This window comes from Euprymna scolopes, chromosome 7 (genome assembly GCF_053919585.1).
Source record: "Euprymna scolopes isolate OS-2025 chromosome 7, ASM5391958v1, whole genome shotgun sequence".
Lineage (NCBI taxonomy): Eukaryota > Metazoa > Mollusca > Cephalopoda > Sepiida > Sepiolidae > Euprymna > Euprymna scolopes.
The window spans coordinates 103,859,217-103,886,626 of NC_136488.1; the positions used below are offsets into that span (position 1 = coordinate 103,859,217).

A 27,410-nucleotide genomic window follows, 5' to 3' on the forward strand; every position below is an offset into this window, starting at 1 on the left:
AGTTATATAGTCATTTAGTGAATAGATACGAAAAGTTTACAGAGGGAATAGCCAAGTTATCTCTCGATAAATTACCAATCATTAAACTAAATCCAAAGTTTATGAATCATTGATAAATCTATGAATGGGATTTATAACCCATTTTGTGGCCCTTAGTCTAATGTTGTAAATGAACAATTTCTAGTAAAAAAAAAAAATGTTCTGGTTTCATTTTTTTTTGTGTCAAGAAAAAAATCTAAAGAATCTGTTTGAAATCGGGAATTAGGCTATATTTTTTCCGATACCACCAAAAGTTCCGATTTCCGATTTCGATTCCGATTAATCGTCCTAACACCAATATATATATATATATATATATATATATATATATATATATATATATATATATATATATATATAATGTGTGTGTGTGTGTTTGTGGAGAGAGAGAGACAGACATACAGACAGACAGAGAATAATTAATTTATTAAAAATAAAAAATAAAATTAAAAATTTAATATCATCAGATATTCAAACGAGGACTATAAAACTGGATCTTAATCCGTGGATTAGAAAGGTGAACTGTTCCCATCAGAAGGAGAGAACGATTAAAATGTCTAGCATTAATTTGATATATATATATATATATATATATATATATATATATATATATATATATATATATATCACTACTTAATTTACTCACATAAAATTAATATACGAAAGTATAGATTTATGCGTAAACTTTAAGTATTTACTTCAGAAGTGCTCAATACGTAGGTAGAGTTAGTTAGTAAGTTATAAAATGTATATGGCGATTAAGCTACACTGAATATTCGGCGTTTCATCCACTCTAGGATTCTTCAGGCTTATGTGCGAATTCTGTGGTTGTTTGTCGCTTTTATATGCGCATCTTCTATTGAAATTTTAGTTAGCTAATCAGCTTTCTAGTATCCACCGCGCCCTTCCTATCAGCCAATGAGAATGCATTTATCGGACAAAGGCCTATTTGACCCCTGGTTGACCTGTTCCTTTGTGTGTGCTCTATTTAGCCTGGATATTTAGCTTCTTGATCTGTTTTAAACTTAGGTTAGTGTTTAAAATTTTTTTTTTTTATTAATGTTAGTTTATATATAAATAAATATATATATGTGTACACACATATATGTACATATATATATATATATATATACATACATATATGTGTGATCGTTTATGTATATTCATGTTTATTTAATTTATTTGTTTATTTTCTATTGTTTTTGTTAGTTTTAAAACTATTTTGTATCGTTATCCTAGAGTAAATTATATCTTGTGAACTAGAAAGCTGATTGGCTTACTAAAATTTCAATAGAAGATGCGTATATAAAAAACGATAAACGACCACAGAATTCGCGCATAAGCCTGAAGAATCCTAGAGTGGATGAAACGCCGAATATTCAGTGTAGCTTAATCGCCATATACATTTTATAACTTACTATATATATATATATATATATATATATATATATATATATATATATATATATATATTTTGTTATTAAATTCTGAAAATTAAAAAATGTACGATCATTATTCGACAAGGAATACGAATATTTATAAATATACTAGCAAACAGCCCAGCGTTACCCGGTCATAAGATACGCTTAAATGTGATATTTTAATTTTCACACACACGCACACACACACACACGTATATTATTGGATATTATAAAGATTAATATTTAATATTAGATCTGATAGTAATAAGGCTATGCTCAGTATTGTAGATAGAGTATTGATATAAGAAATATTGAAATGATTAAAAATAAAATCAGAAAATGATCAAGTGTTCAAGCAATGAATTGTTTGGCATTGAACTCGATTTTAACCATTCATTTTGCTGCTCAATTCCACTTTGTTATTTTTCAAATTACTCTTTTGCAATTTTTCAAATTACTCATTTGAAAATTACATATATAATATGGGTTTCTTAAAAATTTTGAAAATTTCATTTATATTTTTTCTTCAAACAGATGGTAACAAAATATTTTGCTTGCAAATTTTCAAATTTATGTTAATTCGTAATTTGTTGTTTCATTGGTTCTGATCCGGAAAGCTATGAAATGCCGGGTGGCCTGCTATATATATGCTGTATATATATATATATATATATATATATATATATATATATATATATATATTATATATATTATATATATTATATATATATATATAATATATATATATATGAGAGAGAGAGAGAGAATGAACCTACTTCGTCTCGAACAAGGGGTGTTGCTATCCAAGCAACAATAACCTAAGCCGATGTCTCACAAATAAGATTTTTATCCTCTCTAAGACGATGCCATCCAACCTAGCAAGCAGTTAGTATTAGAATTTTCAGAATGTAAGAGATTACATAATTATTTCCACAGCCAAACAACGCCGCAACTCACAGGAGCAATGGTAGCCAACAACGCGAAAGTCTAGGATTCGAGTTTCGTCCTCACTGTAGCTCAACAGTAAGACATATCCGAACTCGGGATTCAAAATCCGAGCCTTTTTCATGCGAGACGAATACTCTGCCACGCATGTAAGAGGCTCGGGTTTCAAATCCCGAGTTCGGATATGTCTAACAGATGAATCCAAATGAGGGCGAAACTCGAGTCTTGGACTTCCGGTTTGTTGGCTGTAATTGTTCTTGAGAGCTGCAACGTTGTCTGGTTATATATACAGGGTGGCCGAAAATCCCAGGACACTATACATGTATTTTTAATAAAACACAGCCCAGAAATATATGTTTCGACTGGGACTTTTCGGCCAGTGTCCTGGGACTTTTCGTCCACCCTGTATATATATATATATTAAATCTAATTAAAATTACAAAGATAAATGTTATCTTTATATCAGAAATTATTAAGATAATAGAAAGCTTAATACGCGATAGAGCATTTAAAAAAACTACATTGATTAGTTTATATTTTTATTTAATTGACTATTTGGATTTCATTCAGATTTCAGATACCAAAATTTTCCTTTTCACAATTATTAAAAATAACAGAATTTTTATGTTTGGTTATACATTTTTTTGTGTGTTAAAATAAAAAGTATGTATATATTGCTGACACATCTAAGAGCGACAACAGCAAATAAACAAAAATGCTGAATAAAACAGCACAATTTTTTTAACTGCAGCTGAGAACACACTCATTGAAATGAAAAAATAAAAAAAAAACAAAAACAAAAAAGCAGTGTATTTAAAAAAAATGTTAACATTTTCAATTCCTGAATACCAGAATTAGTATCACAAAATCATAATAAATAATATTACATATGAAACCAGTAACAATATTTTTAATGCTTAACGTAATGGAATTCATCCTGCGACCCTAAATCTTATAATGTTCGCATATATATATATATATATATATATATATATATATCCACAACAACTTGCTTCTGAATTAGGCGTAACGTAGAGGACGATATGAAATGTTATCTTCCCTTCTATTACGCAAGAAAAACGACCCATTTTTCGACCGGGTTGTGACTTGCGATGAAAGTGTGGTTCTTTACGAGAACCGGCGACACTCAGCTCAGTAGTTAGATGCCGATGAAGCTCCACGAAACTTCCTGAAACCAGAGTTGCACCAAAAGGTCATGTTGACTGTTTGCTGGTCTTCGACTGGTCTCATCCATTACAGTTTTTTGAATGCAAGGGAAACCATTAAGGCAGAGTACTGCCAGCAAATGGATGAAATGCATCAAAAACCTCGACAACAACAAAGGCCTAATTCTCCTCCACGACAATGCCTGCTAAACCGACTATTCAGAAGATGAACGAATTGAGCTACGAAACTCTACATCATGTGCCATATTCTCCAGACCTTCCACCTATTGCTACCATTTTTTAAGCACATCGACAACTTTCTGCGTGACAAATGCTTAAAAAACCTAAACAATATCAAAAACGCTTTCAGCGAATTCATCGCCACCAGAACACAATTTTTGTTTGGCCTGTGATATGTTCATTTGAATTTCAAAGTGTAAAACCTCAAGGATTTTCCTGTCAACCTGACATATGTATATATTAGTTTAATCTCAGTGCCTGTTTTTATTCATACTCATTCTACATATATCTGTTCTCTTTTCGTCTGACAATATCATCTTTCGTTCTAGCCAGTAGATTTACGAGATTAATTTTTTTTCAATTGCAATCAAAATGTTTCCATTTTCGCATTGTCGTTTAACACATTGTGATGTTTTTTAATGTCAATTTCCTAAATATGAATTTCTAATCATCCCAATTCTTTCGCGTTCCCATTTGTTTCTTTTTTGTTGCTATCCCCCTGTTATTATTACTGGTTTCAGTATTGATTAATATCTAGCATCAAGAGACCCGCGAACACCTTGCGAGATGCTGTTGTTTCTGCGGTTGTTGAGACTACCATTAAAGCAAAATGAAACGCCCCCCCCAAAAAAAAAGAAAAAAAAGGAAGTTCCGCTTGTCATTTGTAATTATTAATTCAATAGATCTCATGATGTATATACACATAGGCAAAACGTCGATAAACTAATAACGTTCATCTGCCATTCCAATAGCAACAGATTGGATTTAGATTGGATGTTGGATAGTTTTATGGCAATTATAAAACCGACTTGAATAGCCGTTGTCATAGCGAATCAGTTTATCACAATTCATGAGAAAACATAAAATTTCCACAGATTTCTCATATTCATATGTAACACACACACACACGCACACACACACACACACACACACACACACACACACACACACACACACACTTGTGTATACACATATAACGTGTTGTTCGGTAGAATTCATTCTTTTTTACGCATGTTTAATTTGATATTATAGGCATTATAATATAATATCTATGTTCAGATATATTTCACCGTTGTAGTATTTTATTGCTCTTTCATCCCAAACAAGGCTCGGTGCCATTTTAATGTAGGGGCTACTATCTGGGACATAATTGCACGGATTGCAGAGAGTTAAGCAGTAAAATGTCTGTTTACATTACCCTTGAACTTCTGCATGTCAGTACAGTTAGGGAAGCAAGAACCCGGGAGGGAGTTCCAAAGTTTAGAAGTTCTGGAGAAGAAACTATTAACATAGTAGGCTTTCTGGCATCTGGAGATCTCTATTGTGTAGGGACGGGATTTTGCTACTTGTCGGGTTTTTCGGGAGTATTTACGTCGGGAGGGTACAAGGGCTTGTTCCTTGGAGCATATACGATTAAAATACTTGTAAAACAGGCAGAGGGATGCAACATTTAGTCGGTGGAAGAGAGGCTGAAGCCTAGCTGACAGTTCTGGATCTATTAGGTTAGCGACTCTCCTTTGAACCCTGTCCAGGAGTAAGAGACTAGTAGTAGATGCACCAGCCCAAATGTGACAATAATACTCCATACGTGGGCGAATAGCGGCTTTGTAGAGTTACAGGTTACATCCGTATTTACATCATATTGTTTTCACGTACATCCATCGAGAAAAACCTGGATTCGTTCTCTTTCTTAAAAGGATTTATGTTAAGTATTCGTCCAGTAATACTATAAGATCTGATTTTCCTGAGAAGACCCCCGTGCCATACTTTGTCAAAAGCCTTAGATATATCTAAGGCTGCTGCTCTACCTTCCCCTGGTTTATCCAGTGCATGATAAATATGTTCAGAGATTACAATTAGGATATCAGCAGTTGGACGGGTTTGCCTAAATCCATATTTTAGTTGGACAGAAGTTCAGCAGCTGTAAGGCGGTGGACTAGAGCTTAATTAATTATTAACTCAAATATTTAGGCGAAAAGCGGGAGAAGGCTCACGGGGCAATGATTTAATGGATCAGTTCTCTCACCAGAATTCTTGCAAACTGGTACTTTAGAAGCAGTTGTACAGCGGAGCGTTTCTTTAATAGTACAGCCTGGATGAGATCAGGTCCACATGCTTTTGAGATTCTAGTTTTTTATGATAACATGCATTTGAGAAGGGGTTATTTTCAAATTATTTAATGTGGTTTCTGTCAGCAAAGGAAAATCAGGGAGAGAATGGATTGCTAGATTAAATTTAAGGCAAACCGATAGGAAATCACGTTAGCCTTCTCAGTTGCCGTGCAAGCAACCTCATGATTGTTGGATAATGGGGTAATTTTTAATTGCTTATTATTTACTACACTGTTGTATATTTTTCAGAAATCTCGAGTTCCTAATTTCTGTGCTGCAATGCGTTTTCTGGTAGTTTCAATGTATTCTCTCTTACCTGTCGCTATTGGTTTCTTGCAAATACTTCTAGCTTCTATAAACTTTTGTCTGTGGACTAATGTCGGATTAACCTGTGGTAAGCATGCTGCCTTTGAGTAATGACAGCTGCGTAAGTAAAAGTAAACCATTGAGGGGAGTGGAGTTTGCTATGGAACTTCTTTGTGGAAACATGTGCTTCAATTGCCGCCTTGCACAATTCAGTGGTCTCATATGCATACAGTTCTGCAGGAAGAGAAAATCTATTTCCTCATGGGGATCTCTGATGGTGGATTCCTGGTCAGCTTTCTTTTAGTACCTTGTCGTTTTGAGTAATGGCTCTTCAACTTTGGCTTGGGAGTTTAGGGTGATTTCTATCATTATCACAGCGTGATCAGCATTCTCGAGTGGGCTATGGGCATTCGTTACACAATAATCGGGGACTGTGATCCGAAATAAGTGAGGCTTGTTGATCTGGGAGACGAGTCAAGAACGTAACTGTTTGTGATAGGGAATGAGATACAGAGAAGCTATGTGTTATGCTATCAGCTGCGTCTGTTTAAGAAGAGAAAACAAGCCAATTACTGTGTTGGACATTAAAGTTACCAAATACATGTACTTGTGCGCTAGTATCAAGGGAGAATGCTGTATTTACGCTGTCAGCGACTTGGTTGATTAGGGTGGAGTCCTGGGTCGAGGGGGATCTGTACAGAAAACATAAGTAGTTAACGTTATGTTGCAGATTGTCTAAAGCACATGAAGGCCTGGTAGTCTGATTCTAGATTTGATTCTCGAGTCAAGGGGGGAGTGTTTTGAATATAGATTCAAAGTCCGTGCATATGTCTGTGGTTAGAGGGGATAGAGGATCGTAGGTTATTTTATTGTATAATCTTTCACACTTATTTTAGGACTTTGCGATGCCTATTTCAATGTCGCTCACCTATACACCAATTTTCTCTTGAGAGAGCTTCATCAGTGCAAAAGAATATTCACCTATGCATTGATAAAGCATCATCAAGATAAAGTTGGTGATACTTTGCATATCCTAAAAATGTATCTTCTTGATGTAGGCAGAAATAATTGTTTACAAATAAGTGTTTTTGGACGATATTTGGACCGCTGTCTTCTGAGTAACTAAGGTTTTACATAATGTTAAAATAAGCGCTCTAGTCTTGTGCTATTTAGCTTCAGCATAAAGTTTTGTACTAACTAAAACGAATTCGTATACTATTGTAGACGTTTGTCTTTTACCTTTTCTGATTGCATGGAAATCGTAAGGATTTAATAGCCGAGAATAACATTCAGCATTTTATTGAAATGAATTATTTGGTAATATTTTATTGATAGCCCAAATAGTATCATGTAAAATAATGCGATATTGTGTTTTTAAATTTCTTTTCCTTTCCAAGATAGTGTTGGGTAGGCATAACATTTCCAAAATCACATTTTTACTTGACACTAGGAAAACACTGGATTTGTATTATATATTTATGCTTTTCAACGTTTTTTTTGCAAATAAGTCTCTACTTATCAAGGTCTGCAGGTCACTTAAGGATAAAGATTATTGAGTTTGGTAGGTAGACAATGAAAAACCGAAGGGATTAGTAATGATAGCTGTAATTGTAAATAAAGTGATTTTTTAAGAGGACAAGAATTTGTTTACATTGGGCTTAAAAACGGCAATGCTGTAGTCATCCGGTATTAGACACAAAATACGAAATTTTCTCAAATTCTGAACTTCAGATATTAATGTACTTTCATTTTTCACGAAACTACTATATAATAACACGTAGAAGAACACAAAAAATTGATATCATTGGATGAAGTCGAGATATTCATAGTGGAACATCATTTAAACATGGATGGCCGATTTTCCTCGGACCGCTGCTGGCTTAATACTTCACCACTGTGTAAGATGTATTTCGCTTTTATTAGCAGCTAATAACCACGTTTTACTTGTGAAACTATGTGGCCAATCAATAAATATATAATAATGAATAAATATTTCCTATGGTTTTATTTAATTAATTACGCTGTCTTCATTCCTTCATATATACACTATATCACATCCGATCAACAAGCCGATTTAACCTATTTATAAGATTGTTCGCTAATATATTGGGAAGCCAGGGTTCATTCTTCGATCGAGTCATATCAAAAGCTTATAAAATGGTACATGGTGCATCTTGTTGAATACTCAGCATTATAAGCTGAGTATTATAAAAGTAAATCGGCGAATTTTGGGAAAGTTGTAATAGTTAATTAAAAGGAAGCCTCCGAGTCGTTCTCGACTATGATCAGACATATTACGTTTTCACTTGTATATCACCTCAATTACGGTATACACATAATTCCTAGAAGCTAAACACTCTCGGAAGGAATAATACTTACATTATAAACGCTACTATTAAAAATGGCACCGTGTGAACCCGGCTATTCAAGCGAAAATATCCCAACAATATCCAAAGAATATCATATTTTTGGTCAATCCCATAAACATGGATTGTCATTATTATATGGCCGCTATTAACTTTGATGAGCAGGTCAGACCTGTTTCATTGCCGTTAAGATTTAATTCTCTCCCCCCCCCCAAACCGGTATAGTATGCCCAACCAATCTATACATCTATAAAAGTTAAAAAGGTCTCTGTGTGTGCGTCTGTGTTCATTTCTAGACCAAATAATATTGCCAATTTTCGGGCTAGGGACTCGAGATTTGACATAAGTATTGAGATGTGGGAACATCTTTTTAATCGGATTTTGGATGGAAATTTGGCTGTCAAGGGGTCAAAGTTCAACGATTTGACGTTTGAAAACTCTACCAAACTCTTCCGCCAATTTTGGGTCTAAACATTTTAAATTTAAAATGTAGGTCATTTGGACATGGATCAAACCTTTTAATTTGATTTGAGCCCAAAACAATAAATGTTAAGGGCCAAAATTGGGGTCAAAGTTAGAAAAAATTTGACCTCTGTGGTCTTTACCAAATTACTCAGCCAATTTCTGGCCTAAACATTTGAAATTTTACATAAAGGGTATTCGGAGATAGGGCAAGTTTATAATCAGTTTTGGTGCGAAAATTTAGCTACCAAAACGGTCGAAGTTGAAAGAGTTGACCTTTGCAAATTCTACCAAATTTCTCCACCAATTTTGGGTCTATAGAATTGAAATTTTAGATGTAGGTAACTTAGATATGGGGAAAACTTTGTATTTTGATTTAAGATCAAAATAATAAATGTTAAGGGGTCAACATTGGGATCAAAGTTAAAGAAATTGACCTCTGCGGTCTCTACGAAATTACTCAGACAAATTTTGGTCTAAACATTTGAAATCTTACATAAATTGTATTCACACGTAGAGCAAGTTATGAACAGTACATAGGACCCGAGCAAAGCCGGGCTGAATTGTTAACATCTATATAAAAGTCAAATTGTCTGTGTGTGTCTGTATGTGTACATTTCTCTACCAAACTATCCTGTCAATTTTTTGTCTACAGACTCGAGATTTGACATAAGGTCTAAACACTTGAAATTTTAGATGTAGGTTCTTGGATATGGATAAAACTTTTAACTTAATTTGAGCCCAAAGCAATAAATGTTAAAGAGTTAAAACTGGGGTTAAAGTTAAAAAAAGAGTTGACCTTTGCGGTCTCTTGCAAACTATTCAGCCAATTTTGGGTCTAAACATTTGAAATTTTACATAAAGTGTATTCAGACATGCAGCAAACCTTTAAAATCAGTTTTGGGGAGAAAATTTGGCTGCCAAGAAGTCAAAGTTAAAAGAGTTGACCTTTGCACATTCTACCAAACTCCTCCGCCAATTTTGGGTCTAAATACTTATTTTAGATGTAGGTTACCTAGACATAACATTTTAATAATATATATATATATATATATATATATATATATATATATATAAAATTTTATGTCTAGGTAACCTACATCTAAAATCTCAAGTATTTAGACCCAATATATATATATATATATATATATATATATATATATATATATATGCACATAAAGTTATGAACCGTACATTGGGGCGTAGAAATCCGGGCTGAACTGCTTGTATAATATTGAAATACCACATTCTGCGCCGCATAAATCCGCTAGTAATATATTAACTCTGTAATTTTCAACAAAACAACTACCAATACTCTAAAGCAATTCCATGTTCGTACGTAAGTTATCACACTGTTTCCCTTTTTTATTTTACAAGATAGAATCGCCCAATCGCTGAAGATGCAATGTAAAAAATTAATATCATAAAATTTAACTCTTGTATCGAACGTGGAACTCAAGCTACAATACACTTTCCTTTCGAACCAGGATAAAAGCGCAGCACTTTTTCTGCTCAAAGAGGGTACAATAATATTGTGAAGTTTGTGACGTTTATAGAATGGAAATATTTTTCTGCTCAAAGAGGGTACAATAATATTGTGAAGTTTGTGACGTTTATAGAATGGAAATATTTTAAGCACTACAAGATTATACGGCACATATAGGATACGGCTATAAAATTTCCACGGCCCCCTTAGTATTTACTAATTGAAAAATCTTTGATTTATGAACCGTGTATAACCAATAAATATTAAATAAATATCCACATTAAATGGATAACATAATTCGACTGAAATAGAAAGAAGCCGATACGGACAACTAGAGAGTTACATAGAAACAAGGTAGGATGGCTATACTTTCTTTTGATATGGATTTGTTTCTTTTTCTCCATTCAAAATACAAGCAAACCATAGAACTGGCACGGTTTTTCGTAAAAACAAGCCGACTTAGTTTACTGTAAAGATTAGAAAGAAAGAATCAAAATAACAAAACATGGCGTAAGCATTCGTTTGCCATGTTGGATGAAAGCTTGGCCTGTTTGATTGATGAGCTTTTTAGTCTCGAATGAATGGAACCATTTGAAGGCGGGAATTACGGATTCTTTGTCTTCGCAATTTCTAGTCAGATTTTTCTTTGTTCTTTTATCATATTGTCAGCTTCATATAATCCGTAGCTGAATATAAAGCGATAGACAGCATCAAGTAAACAAAGAACTATATATATATATATATATATATATATATATAAAGTAACTTATGTAGTTTTAAATGAATATTAGCAATTGTTATTTTGACAAGTACAAGCACTAGTGTTTGATGCTTATGCAATCATAAGTATAGGGAGAGATAATTATTTCTAGTCGGAAAATTTGATGCCAGTCACAAAGCTACCCATAACTTCGTAGGCCAGCAGCAATTAATCTGTTTCTTTCAAATGTTCTCTTTTTTTACGTAACGTTTTGCTGACGTTCTTTGGTGAAGAGCTGCACGTCGAAATTACAAGGTACTTTCTAATATCATTACAACAATTATCATCTATTATTATTATTGCAATGATCATATATTATCAGATTATCATCCATTATTATTATTGTAATCATCATATATCATGATAATGAGATTATCATCTATTATTATTATTGCAATGATCATATATTATGATAATGAGATTATCATCTATTATTATTGCAATGATCATATATTATGATAACCTCATTATCATCTATTATTATCATTGCAATGATCATATATTATGATAATGAGGTTATCATCTATTATTATTATTGCAATGATCATATATTATGATAATGAAGTTATCATCTATTATTATTATTGCAATGATCATATATTATGATAATGAAATTATTATCTATTATTATTATTGCAATGATCATATATTATGATAATGAAATTAGCATCTATTATTATTATTATTGCAATGATCATATATTATGATAATGAAATTATTATCTATTATTATTATTATTGCAATGATAATATATTATGATAATGAAATTTTTATCTATTATTATTATTATTGCAATGATAATATATTATGATAATGAAATTATTATCTATTATTATTATTATTGCAATGATCATATATTATGATCCTGAGATCATCTATTATTATTATTGCAATGATCATATATTATGATAATGAGATTATCATCTATTATTATTATTATTATTATTGCAATGATCATATATTATGATAATGAAATTATTATCTATTATTATTATTATTATTGCAATGATCATATATTATGATAATGAAATTATTATCTATTATTATTATTGCAATGATCATATATTATGATCCTGAGATTATCATCTATTATTATTATTGCAATGATCATATATTATGATAATGAGATTATCATCTATTATTATTATTATTATTGCAATGATCATATATTATGATAATGAAATTATCATCTATTATTATTATTATTATTATTGCAATGATCATATATTATGATAATGAAATTATTATCTATTATTATTGTTGCAATGATCATATATTATGATCCTGAGATTATCATCTATTATTATTATTGCAATGATCATATATTATGATCCTGAGATTATCACCTATTATTATTATTGCAATGATCATATATTATGATAATGAGATTATCATCTATTATTATTATTGCAATGATAATATATTATGATAATGAAATTATCATCTATTATTATTATTATTATTGCAATGATCATATATTATGATAATGAAATTATTATCTATTATTATTATTGCAATGATCATATATTATGATCCTGAGATTATCATCTATTATTATTATTGCAATGATCATATATTATGATAATGAGATTACTATCTATTATTATTATTATTGCAATGATCATATATTATGATCCTGAGATTATCATCTATTATTATTATTGCAATGATCATATATTATGATCCTGAGATTATCATCTATTATTATTATTGCAATGATCATATATTATGATAATGAGATTATCATCTATTATTATTGCAATGATCATATATTATGATAACCTCATTATCATCTATTATTATCATTGCAATGATCATATATTATGATAATGAGGTTATCATCTATTATTATTATTGCAATGATCATATATTATGATAATGAAGTTATCATCTATTATTATTATTGCAATGATCATATATTATGATAATGAAATTATCATCTATTATTATTATTATTGCAATGATCATATATTATGATAATGAAATTATTATCTATTATTATTATTATTGCAATGATAATATATTATGATAATGAAATTATTATCTACTATTATTATTATTGCAATGATAATATATTATGATAATGAAATTATCATCTATTATTATTATTATTGCAATGATCATATATTATGATAATGAAATTATTATCTATTATTATTATTGCAATGATCATATATTATGATCCTGAGATTATCATCTATTATTATTATTATTATTGCAATGATCATATATTATGATAATGAGATTACTATCTATTATTATTATTATTGCAATGATCATATATTATGATCCTGAGATTATCATCTATTATTATTATTGCAATGATCATATATTATGATCCTGAGATTATCATCTATTATTATTATTGCAATGATCATATATTATGATCCTGAGATTATCATCTATTATTATTATTGCAATGATCATATATTATGATAATGAGATTATCATCTATTATTATTGCAATGATCATATATTATGATAACCTCATTATCATCTATTATTATCATTGCAATGATCATATATTATGATAACCTCATTATCATCTATTATTATTATTGCAATGATCATATATTATGATAATGAAGTTATCATCTATTATTATTATTGCAATGATCATATATTATGATAATGAAATTAGCATCTATTATTATTATTATTGCAATGATCATATATTATGATAATGAAATTATTATCTATTATTATTATTATTGCAATGATAATATATTATGATAATGAAATAATTATCTACTATTATTATTATTGCAATGATAATATATTATGATAATGAAATTATTATCTATTATTATTATTATTGCAATGATCATATATTATGATCCTGAGATTATCATCTATTATTATTATTGCAATGATCATATATTATGATAATGAGATTATCATCTATTATTATTATTATTATTGCAATGATCATATATTATGATAATGAAATTATCATCATCTATTATTATTATTATTATTGCAATGATCATATATTATGATAATGAAATTATTATCTATTATTATTATTGCAATGATCATATATTATGATCCTGAGATTATCATCTATTATTATTATTGCAATGATCATATATTATGATCCTGAGATTATCACCTATTATTATTATTGCAATGATCATATATTATGATAATGAGATTATCATCTATTATTATTATTGCAATGATAATATATTATGATAATGAAATTATCATCTATTATTATTATTATTATTATTATTGCAATGATCATATATTATGATAATGAAATTATTATCTATTATTATTATTGCAATGATCATATATTATGATCCTGAGATTATCATCTATTATTATTATTGCAATGATCATATATTATGATCCTGAGATCATCATCTATTATTATTATTGCAATGATCATATATTATGATAATGAGATTATCATCTATTATTATTATTGCAATGATAATATATTATGATAATGAAATTATCATCTATTATTATTATTATTGCAATGATCATATATTATGATAATGAAATTATCATCTATTATTATTATTATTGCAATGATCATATATTATGATAATGAAATTATCATCTATTATTATTATTATTGCAATGATCATATATTATGATAATGAAATTATCATCTATTATTATTATTATTGCAATGATCATATATTATGATAATGAAATTATCATCTATTATTATTATTATTGCAATGATCATATATTATGATAATGAAATTATCATCTATTATTATTATTGCAATCATATATTATGATAATGAAATTATCATCTATTATTATTATTGCAATGATCATATATTATGATAATGAAATTATTATCTATTATTATTATTGCAATGATCATATATTATGATCCTGGGATTATCATCTATTATTATTATTGCAATGATCATATATTATGATAATGAGATTTGATATTCTTTTCTTGAAGCAATTTGACCTTGAAAATTTGTATTTGTCGCTTTTCAAAGCATAACGTACGGACTAAGAGAGGAAGAAACAAAATATTATATAAATATTCAAAAACGTGGCTACACAAAAGAGAGGTCGCTTGCATTCTTGGCTTTGATTTCTAGATTAACATTTTTAAAGCCAAAATTCGTGAACTTGACCTTTGAAGTAGTTCGGTCTTCAATATTTTTGATTGACCTTTGGTCAAAGTGTAATGTACGGACTAAGTAAAGAACAAGCAAATCATTATAAAGATTGTTATTTATTCATTTTTTTTTATTTATCATCAATATTCTCGTTTGTTAATTGCTCTGTACAGTATTTTAGGCTTTGTATTGTATCAATAGGTTCTAGTACGAAGAAAACATTTATCTTTATATATATATAGAGAGAATATCAATAAAATAACAAAACTACAATATAAAAATATATACTAATGCATATAGATTTATTTGTTTATTCAATAAGGATAATACATCAATTAGTGGTGTAAGATAAGTAAATATCTTGATACCATGATATTTCGAAGCTTAATACTTCTCATCAGAAGAGGAGAGAAAATGCTAGTTAACATAATAGGGATGCGACGTCTAGCGAGAGCTACATTAGGAGCGAAATAATTGTGCAGTAAAAGGTAAAATATTGGACCTGTCTGGGGAGGGGGTGAAAGAACTAAAGCGATCTCTGATATAGGAGAGATATAGTTTTAATACCAAGGTATAAAGAGTTTTACTTATCCAACACTCCTAATTGACGTATCGTCCTTATTGAATAAACGACTAAATCTGTATACATTAGTATGTTTTTATATTGTCATTTTCTTATTTTATTGATGCTGCATATAAGCTACAAAGCAATTTGTTGAGCTTTGTATTATTCTGATGTCTTTTCTTATAGAATAGATCTTATTCTTAATTTTTTCATATATATATACATATATATGTGTATTTATTTATATATATCCAATGTCATATATACATATATATACATATATATATATATATATATATATATATATATATGGAGTGAAAAAATGCCGATTCAGGAGAGTTGTGGTTGAGGATTGCGTAACCCTCTCCACACAATTACACGCGAAGCTGCACTTACAGGGGGTATCCTTTGTCTTTCGAGATAGAACGGAGGCATCTATGTATATATATTTAGAGTGAAATGCACAGGAGAAAATACATGCATATATCAAAGAAAATTTAAAGTGTTTTTGTTTTTGCATTTGGTTGTGCCTTATTGGATTTGTGCACGTGTGTAAGAGATTAGATGCAAAGGAATGGTTGAGCATCGAATAAAAGAATCCATCAAGTTTTAAAGCTACACCACGAAAAAACACCCATCAAAAACATGCGTGTTCTTGCTCAGTTTCATTTTGTATATGCGTGTATGGCTGTACTGTGTTGTACCGTTTTCATCATGCGCTTGTTGCTATAGTGGTTGTTAACAGTTAAACTTCCGCATAGAAGATCGTGCACAGGATTGTGTGGTCGTCATGAAGTCCTGCCAGTTAATTGTAACTATTCATTAACCTATAAGATTGCAGGTTTTATCCCTGACGTCGAGAGCAGCAAAACTCCACGATTGTATACGAAGTTGGGAAAGGATTACTGTTGGATTTTCACCGTAACTCTGTTAACATTACCACATTGCCATTACTCCTATACTGGTGTGGAAGAATTGAACGTTAGCAAAGACGTATCCATCTCCACATAATATTGACGCATATTTATAAACGAGAAAAAGCGAGTGAATATGAATGAAGTTTTTTCTTTATACATTTTGAATGTTCATGAATTAGTGTAGTTGTTGAATACCTAGTTTTTAATGTGACATAATTGCATAAATTTATATAGCTTGCTGAAAAGCAACATCTGCCCTAAAGAATAATACCCGGCGTTGACGCAGAGACACCAAAGTTATTACACTCATTCATTAAATACACAAATGTTATTACAATAACAAAGTTATTACACTCATTCATTAAATACACAAATGTAATTACAATAACAAAGTTATTACACTCATTCATTAAATACACAAATGTAATTACAATAACAAAGTTATTACTCATTCATTAAATACACAAATGTTATTACAATAACAAAGTTATTACACTCATTCATTAAATACACAAATGTCATTACAATAACAAAGTTATTACTCATTCATTAAATACACAAATGTTATTACAATAACAAAGTTATTACACTCATTCATTAAATACACAAATGTCATTACAATAACAAAGTTATTACACTCATTCATTAAATAAACAATACACAAATGAAAGTTACGTATCGGATTGACGTGGCTACACTGAGTAAATAGTTGAAATCATCGAAGGGCTTTTGCAGTTGAGGATTCTAAGGTTATTAAACTGCTCGAATTAGAATCAACTTGGGAATAGTAGAAATCAATCCCGGTGTTTCTTCCTTTTTTCACCAAACCTCACGGACTTGTTTGCAACAAACGAACATTAAAAATACGCAGTATATTTTTAATGTAAGTGTTCGTCGTTTTTCTATAAAGCATAGCAGCTGCATATGTGACAATATTGGCAAGTTAGAAAAAACAAAAGAAAAAAGGTCGATATGTCACTTGTTAAAATTCAGACAGAGGAAAAGAAAAAGGACAGAAAAAGAAAATGAAAACGAGACGGGTGGAACTGTGTTAATTGCTTACAGAAATCGCAAAGAAGGGAAGATTGATAAGAGATATGCTAGATTTACTAAAAAAAAACTTTGAGTTATTCTCTTGGCAATAAAACTTAAGTGGTTGCTTTTTGTTTATTATTTTCATAAACTGGATTATGGATTGACTGTGCCCGAGACAGGACATCGTTAGTCGAATTCTTCAAATTATCTCGTCATTTACAGCAGAGTTGACCTTGATATCTCAGAAGGTTTAAGTGACTGTTTTTAAAAATATATTTTCACAAACGGATTATGGACTGACCGTTTGCCGAATTCCCCAAATAATGTTCCCTCGGGCAGGGTGGACCTTGATATCTTGGTAGCTTTAAGTATTTCTTTTTCTTTTATTATTATCATCATATACAGAATTATGAAATGACCAGAATACCCTAATCCGAATTCCCAAAATAATATAAAGTAGATATAGAAGACTGAATGGAACTCACACACCCGCACTGCGGCGTTAGTTAATTGAAAAAACTGCTAAACGAAAGAAAATTAAATGAAGAATGATGATTATGAATGGGTGACCCAAAATGGAAGGAGAAACCTCCCATTCATAATAGCTGGGAGATGTAGAGAATAGATGAGGAACAAGAAAGGAAAGCTCGTTGTAAACCCGTTGATCATTTCAATGTTATAAGGACGGATCCTGACATATTAAGAACAAGTAAACGTGACAGGAAGTTAAAACAATGATGTATTATGGATAAGTGAAAGTTAAATTCTATTGATAGGAGTGACGGAGTCATAACCAGTTTCCCAATATGAAAGAAAGTCAGACAGTCAGACGGAGAGTCAGACCACGAATTAGCCAGACAAAGATAGACCTTACTAGACTGGGCTGGGGGATTCACTTTGCTCCCCACTAAACCTCACGTTGTTGAAAGTCTGACCTCCAGATTTAGTGTCGGCGGCGTAACTTGAAAATCGCCTTGACACGAAAGGGATAAATTGACGACCACAGTGTATAATCTTTCTACGAACAATTATTGTTATGTTATCTGAACAGATCAGTCGTCGAAGTGTTATTCTTTCATCTTTGGTTTGAAATGACCTTTGCTCTCACGCGATACAGAATTTGTTGACAAGTGCCGGACGATTTTCCCTCTTGATCTTGACAACATGGAAGGAAGTGGCAATTCGCCGAACACCACCTCTCAATATGTAGGGCCTTCGCCAGAGTGACTGCCGAGCAGCAAGAGACTAATCGGGACGTCACTCGCTGAATGTCATTGGAGAATGTAAAGGTGCACATATGACACATCTATACAAACCACTTTTTTTTTTAAATATTAAACACGTAATATAGTCTATTTTTGTTGGTTTGATAATATTTTATCAGTAACTTATTTAGATAATACCCAAATTTGTAAGTTTAATAAATTAAACTTTGTTAATTAGTGATAAGACACATCAATCTAAAAATGTCCAAACCGTGAACAAGCCACAGCTGAAAAGCAATTATTGCCTGGGTATTTGATCCTCGAATACCTGGGCGGGCATTTGCGTAAAATATGTACTCTCATTACATAGACGCAATAATGCTCAAATAATATCCACTGATACTCGCGTGCCAATAACTGCATGCATACGCGTGGATCATATGTGCAGTGGAATGCCCACGCATATTAATTTACACATCGGTCTGATTTACATCCAAGAACGGTGAGCTACATTTATACTTGTCAAGTTTCCAATACAATTAATCCCGCACGTTCATGAATCCAGAATGAGATGAAACTCTTAACTACAAGCATTCGAATAGCACAAACCTCCGCCAATGTTTTCTTCTAACGAATATAATAATATCCCCTCGAATTCAAGCCCCACTTCACGGATAAGTAGGACGTGTTTTTCAGTTCGTTACGATCATTGTCGAGGGTGGAAAAAGACACCAGAAAAAGGCAAACAACCAATAAAGTGCCCCAATAAATGTAACAAGTAAAACTGCCAGATAGAAATCAGAACAAAAAACAAAGAAATAAACGAAGACATATTAAATTTTACTCTGCGTCTACTTTGAATATTTTGTAAAATCTAGAATATTTGCCATTCATAAACAAACAAAAAGTGAATAGACAAAAAAACAAAAAAAAAAAACAAAAAAAACAAAACAAATAATTTATAGCAACCGTAATAGAATTAAATTCTTTATCGGTCCGTAAATTTTTAACGTGTGGAAACTGTAAGTGTTTGGTTTCAGCATTTTATTGCGATGTTCTTATGTCTATTCGACAAACGAAATACAACATGATGGCCGAAGTGATGGGTTAACTTCGGCTGACTTTATGCTGGAAAGACAGTAAACAACTACCCTATCACTAATTATAAGCCAAAGTGGCAATCCCCAAAACAAAACTCCTCATAAAATCACAATTACTCACCATACTTAAGCGATAATAAGCTCCGTTTCGGTCGCCATGTTGGATTCATTTGATAATAATAAAACTCTGAAATAAAAAAAATATTACAGTTTCAACACTATTAAAGTAATCAGTACGGTAGATAAATTCATTTCTATTGCGTTTGTTAAAATATTTGTTGTTTTGCTTTCTTGGCTGTAACTTTGAGTTTTTGACTGTTAACTATTCTGTCTAATTTTGTTCACTTGTGTTATCCTATATTTGTACTTGCGGCAGCGTCCAACTAGGGTGGGTTGAGTCGGCTTCAATAAGCGAATTGACTATGCCAAAAATCAGACCGAGTACACTGGGCAATAAGCTGCGATGATAGAGAACCAGTCACAGTTTCAGCGGTGAAGTTCGTAGACACGCGGAACAGAGGCAAATTCAACATCTGCCTCAACGGTATGGTTTCAGGTCTTGATTTGGCCACCCATACGTTTGCGCAAGTCAGGAAGTGGTTCAAAAGCAACCTCTTCACGTATGGACACACCCGAAGGGCGGCCCAAAGCAGGACAAAGTCATTTCGGACGGCATATGACGAGGATCTGTTGAAGACTTTCAAAGCTGCATCTCTCACGCACTGCAGAGTTGGAGATGAAGTTGGGTCATCGGACTCGAAGGATACGGCGCAGGCATAAGTTATCAAACACAGTTGATACACATTTGATACTCTCACTGCAGTCGTATACTAGAATTGACTATACTAGCAGGTAAATTACGGGTCTGGACCAGAGGTGGGACTTCAAACGGATAAATGCATGCCGGGCGCTGTTGACACGTGTGACGATGTAATCTTTCCCTCGCCAGTGGCGAGGAACATCAATCTCAGATACTTAAAGTGTTAGACTTCTTCGATAATGTATACCGTTTAGGGATTTTTTTATTTGGATAGAGTGAAGCCGGCGACAAGTATCTTTATTCTTTATGCATTTGTCATCTGATACTTGATATGCCTGAGCTAATCAGTTGGGGTTAAACTCGCTCTGATATATAATATGGCCCAAAAGGCGCAATCTAATCATATTTACTTGGCAAACACCCTTTCTATGCTTCCCCGTCGCGAGACTGGTTCAACGAAACTGGGTATTGTGTGCAAAGCGAAAGTGCGCTCAAATTCTCGGATTGCACTGTCCACATAGTGTATATACATGCGGCTGAGGACTTCACCCATGTTTTCCTAGAAATAATTAATAAATCAATTCCATGAGAGCCTTGGATTAGTTTCTAATTCTTTTAAAAATATTAATTATACTGTTTTAGGCGATTAAATATAGATAGTAATGAAACAAAGTTAAAAAAAAATTTTTTTTTAGATTTTAGAGCAAGGGATCACTTTATATTTTTACGCCTGAATTTTAAACATCATATTCATGTCTAAACGCTCAGATTGACTGGACGTATCTTATTTAGATGCATCTATCTCTTTCTAAAACATATTGTTTGTCCGTAGATGAGTCTAACATGCTTAATTTCCCAGTTCTGTCACGCACATAGCTTTAGCGTCACAGTATAAAGATTATTTTCCTCCGAGCTAGACATGTGTTAAAAACACGAGAAGATTTAATGCGTTTCCTTGGAGATGCTGCTGCTGATACTCCATTTATCTCTGATGGAGACTCAATGGATCAATAAGCCAGCAAGAAGAATACAAAAACGATTTGTTATTTTTTCCAACAAAGAAAAGAAGAAAAATGCAGTAGTGAAAACGGTAAAAAAAAAACAACAACAAAAAATCTATTTTCAACCCTTAATATTTCTTGTCGGCTTTCATCTTGAAACTTTCGTAAGCGGATATATTTAACATGTCAACAATAACCGCATAGACGTTTGTTGAGCACCAACAACTTTCAATAGAGAAGCGCGAAGCCGTATCAACCGAACGCCTGTTGTTATAAAGAGATCATATCAACCTGAAATGATGGCTTTAATTTTATAACCTTGGAACACGGCCACCAGGAACCGCGCAATACTGTGCAAATATTTCGTCGCCATTGATACTGTGTGCGCAGCCTCTCATGTAAAATGAGGACATGTTTCCTGCTTCGTCTTTCTCAAGTATTGTTTTTAGAAATCTTACAAGGTCGGTGAGTAAAACACCTTGACGAAATGGAATTCATAAATTTAATTTAAAATTCAATCTTTGAAAAAATTCTAAAAGCACTTTTTTTTAAAAAGCTTCCCGAAAAAATATTTTTATATTATTTATTATTTTGTTATTATTTATGTTTATTAACAGAGTTATTACATATTAAGTGTTAATTATTTATTAACTTATGCTATTGTCGCGTAAATAAATTTTGTAAATTTACTTTATAATTTCTGATTCTATACGTTTTTGCTTGATTTTTAAAATATTTATAATCTATTCCTATAATTTTAATAAATAATTAAATGAGGGAAGACTACAAAAATATTAAGGGGTATTCCCTATGTATGAAACAAATAAAAATATTAAAAATGTAACTAAAACATAAAAATTAAATTTCCTGACGTTCCTGAATATCCACAAAGGCCTTCTAAATTTGAAAGCTGAAAGAAATTATCCTCCACTCTACAGAGTTTTGCGTGACAGCAATGAAGCACATATAATTTTTATGTAAACATACAAATAATTATGCATTGGCCTTTATAAAGACCAATGTATATTTATTTGTATGCTTAAATACTAAATATATATGTGTGCTTCATGCCCGTCACGCAAAAGTTTGAGTAAAACAGCTCGGTTAATATTTATGTTCGAACCTAAAAAAATAGTCCAATGAAAGTATTTATTGTAGCTTTATACGAAATATTAACTGCTGCTAGAAGAATTCCATGTCGCAGCACGGTTAAAATTCATGTTTCTAAGAGAACCTCTAATTCACCATTCGGAACCCTCTCACGAAGATTAAAGCAAGGATCAAATTCTATGCTATATATCTAAATCTTCAAATAGGAGGTTGTGCTTATAATCCCGTAAAATCGCTTTAAAGTAAAACAGAGAAACTGAAATTCGAAGAATATCTGTTAATTAATATTATTAAAATTTCATAAACATCGGCTTATAACTTTTTTTACCCTTTTTCAATAAAACTGTATCAAACTTAACGTAGCTGCATTTGAACTTGTACACTTAGCATCTGTATGTTAAAATCAATAATGATCGATTAAAAATTCTAAAAAGCCTGTACATATAAATATATAAACGTAATTAACTGCATAAAAATCGATTGTTATTTGAGTGTTCAAAAGGAAATGCTTAATCTCTGATGTTAACTTAATTTAAAACATTGTTGAAAGACACACAATTGTGCTGAATCGCAATAATTTAAGAGACCCAAATAGGGGAAGTTACAACTAGCACTTTAACAGTGTAATATATATTTGGAGTTTTCACGATCGTCGTATATTTGTGATCGCTTTAAATCTTTGAAATCTGAATTTTTCTTATTAAATTTCCCAAAAAATGTCTCCAAATTCTGAACCCGTCCTAGGACAAGTATTTTAGGCAGTTCATAAAATAGTCAACCCCCCTCCTCTGTTTTCGCCCTGCCAGAAATGAATAACCCGGGGTAAATTTCCATATGTTAATCAAGAGGTTCATAAATACTTCGATGTTATACCGCTTATTTCCGGTCAGATTTTTAACCAAATCGATATTTTCGCCATTAATGAAAATGAACGACTTGCAGTTGTTTGTTTTTCATCATGACTGTTGTTACAACAACAAAATGGACGGCCACTTTTTCCCTGCTGTCACTGCTTTACAATCAGAATAGAACGAAAATGTTTTTGTTTTTTTTTTAAATTTTTATTGTTTATTTTTAACCATAACGTTATAAACTTTAAGCAAGCATTTTAAATCGGTTTTATGTTTTAAAATAATATTAACAAAGGTAACACACGTAAATATATACATATATACATATGCACACACACACACATATATATGCATATATATATATTAATATATATATATAACTATAATGTTTTAGATAAATCTTAACAATATACATATATGTACAAGTGCTCTCTTTCTCTCACGCAATCACAAACATGCACACAGATACATATAATAAAAAAGATTGAAAAAAAAAAAAACGGAAATAATTACCAAACAGGAAATTATCACATATTTTGATTCAGTATTTCGTTTATGCCCGTACCTTTTCAAGAATACCTGATAAAGTAACAACCAATATTTATACATATTCACTGTCTAGATTAAACACACATCCATATATTATTTTGAAAATAAACATATTTTGGCGGGAAAAACCCAGTGTGTTTAACCGCTTCAACAGAAAGTTTTAACACATTTTATATTGAACATTTGATTTTTCTAGTATGCTTCGTTTTTTTAATGTCTAATAACCTTAAAAACTGCATTAACGTTTATTAAAGCATATATAGGGTGTCACAAAATCAACTATCTATTTTGATACTAGTTATATTTAAGAATTTATGATTAATTTTGGGACCCCCTATACTTTACACAAAGCAATTAAAAAAATAGTTGTGTCCCCCCTCCATATATATATTTCTCTAACTTTATCAAGAAAAAACACACTTTATATACTATCAGTTAATGTCTTTGAAATAAAGAATTGGAACTTTCTATACTACCAAAAAGTAGAAAAAGAAAACGATTTTTTAAAATTTTTTTTTTTACAAAAAAAAAAAACCCAAACGTTTTTCTTAATGAACAATGAAAATTCGTTGTGCATAACACGAAAGCTTATTTATTTATCGAACAATGGAAATTCGGACGAGCAGAGCTTATTGGAAATATTCTAGACAACTGGAAGAATTTATATCCAAGTACAAACGCCGTCCAATGGATATAAAATTTTGGCCATATGGACCCTATTGGCCAAGTAACGGCCGGGATATATTGCTGGAAACACCAACGTTTGTTAGGACACATCCGAATGTTCGGGAACCATTTTATACAGAAATAAAAGGTAAGTAGTTGTGATTGATGGGAAAAACGTATATTTTGTTGTATTTTCTGTCAGAGGTACCCCTCACTTTTACAATACACAGAAGAAAAGGTATAATCTATATATTTTCTTTATCCCAGATATAGGTTAATTTGCAGGGTAAAGCAGCTTCTCAAGCTCAAGTAAGGCATAAAGAAAACACCGACATTTGTTTATTTCAGAATTTGTCTCAGTCGTATTGGACGTCTCTTTCTTAATGTGTTTACGGAGTTTTCGCAAAGGAGAAAGTTCGGTTAAAGATTGTGCGACCTTAATTTAGATCAGGGTTTATTCCTTGTTTTATGAAAGAAAGTATGATCCTATCGATTTTCGCTATACAAAGTAAAGTGCCGTTGTGTTTATATTATTCTGACATTGAGGAAAGAGCCTGAATGAATGACAATGATTAACAAGCTACATGTTGAAGTCGACCACATCTCAGAAATTTTAATCAAAGAAAAAATCATGGCAGTGTTTGAACAGTAAGCTGAACAACTAAAATTCAATCGAAGAATTTCATGCAATTATCAAAGTCAATATCATAAAACATCGGTCAAGTTCCTTTTTAAGACAGACATCTCCACTGTTTTATTAGCTTCTCTACTTTTTTACCCCCAAGGAAACAAAAGTCGTATAGGTCTCAACTTCAATTTGTTACAAGGGCTATATATATATATATATATATATATATATATATATATATATATAAGTAATGTGATTGATAATTTAAAATTTAAAAAACAAATTATAATTAAATTAAAAATCAGTTTCACAAGAAGGAACAACAACGAAATCAATTATCTGTACGATCGTTTCGGAAAACCGTGTTTTTATTGTGGTAGACATCAAGTTACGGACAATAATTATTACATATAGTTTTTTAATAAACAAGGTCTCCTCATCAGCAAATTTTAAAGGGTTTTTATTAAATCTAAAAGACACCATAAATAAACCTAGCATTAAAAGTAATGCAGATGTATCTGAAAAAAATTGAAATAAAAGGTCTGGATTTAAAATTGATAAGAAAATTAATATGGGTTAGAGATAGAAAAGGAATAGAGTAAAATATAAATTTGCTTTAAGTACAACATTACAAATATACATGCATATATATGAAAAATAGACACATACATGCATATACATAGATATACAGATATATGCATAAAAATATAGATACAAAAATTTACCTTTTAGTTTTTCGCCTTTTGAAATCAGGAACTATGGTTAAAATACTCATATGTGATGTTTGCTATAGCTTTTCACCTTATTGAATGATTAATTTTAAAAGCAATAAATTATTTCCGTTAGCGTACTTTTGATTAAATTAAAGATTATATTTCGAATGTTGCTTGTATAATTGCATAATGCTAGGGGGGATAATTAGTCATATTTTCTTTAATAAAAGGGCGCAAGGGGGATAATTAGTCTAACTTAATTTATTAAAAAAAAATTTGTAATCTATTTTTACTAATAAGTAATTTTTAATGATTTAAGCTGGTTTATATTTATTAAATTTAAACCAACGTTTATGACTACCTGTGAATATTAGTTCCTGTCTTGAATTTAATAGGGTGGTTGCATTTTTATATCTTCATATTTTAAAATTTTTAGGGTCTCTTTTGTACATAGTGCACAGAATTTATCTCCTGCTTTATACGGTTTAAAAGACTCAATTACTCGCCATTTTAAGTTGAAGGAAATATTGTTATTTTTTAGTTGCCAAATATAGTTGGATAGAGTAGTTTGGTTTGACAGAGAGTTATTTTTAAAAGAATGTTTGTGCGTTGAAATTCTATGTTTTATTAGGCCAGATGTGGAACCAAAATATATTGCCTTTTGCTTATTGTAATTATTTTCCGTTAGGTCTGGTGCTGGATTATTATATGGTGGGTTGGTTTGTAATTGATCGGTAGATTGGTTTAAGTTGGTGTCATTATTTAATCTGGTAGTTGAGTTATGGCTGTTAATAGATTCATGTAGATTTGGGGTTTTTGATACTGTGCAGCTATAGATAACATTTTTAATTTTACATGAGCCTTGTAGGGGACATTTATTTTTTCTTCTACAGTTACAGTCTGATGTA

The 27,410-nt window shown here is 31.0% G+C and overlaps 1 protein-coding gene across 12 annotated transcripts in view; it reads left to right on the plus strand.

Annotated features, from left to right (window-relative positions):
- The window catches only part of LOC145279872 (cytosolic carboxypeptidase 1-like), a 657,874-nt gene that overhangs the window by 199,427 nt on the left and 431,037 nt on the right, over positions 1-27,410 (plus strand). Inside the window, exon 1 of one of the 12 annotated variants that reach the window (XM_080131327.1) lies at positions 22,751-25,309. The exons of the other annotated variants lie outside the window; for them this stretch is intronic. Within the exon in view, the coding sequence (XP_079987453.1) occupies positions 25,102-25,309 (208 nt within the window). The 5' untranslated portion in view covers positions 22,751-25,101. Of the gene's footprint in view, positions 1-22,750; positions 25,310-27,410 lie in introns of those variants that run through there. 12 annotated transcript variants of the gene reach the window in all.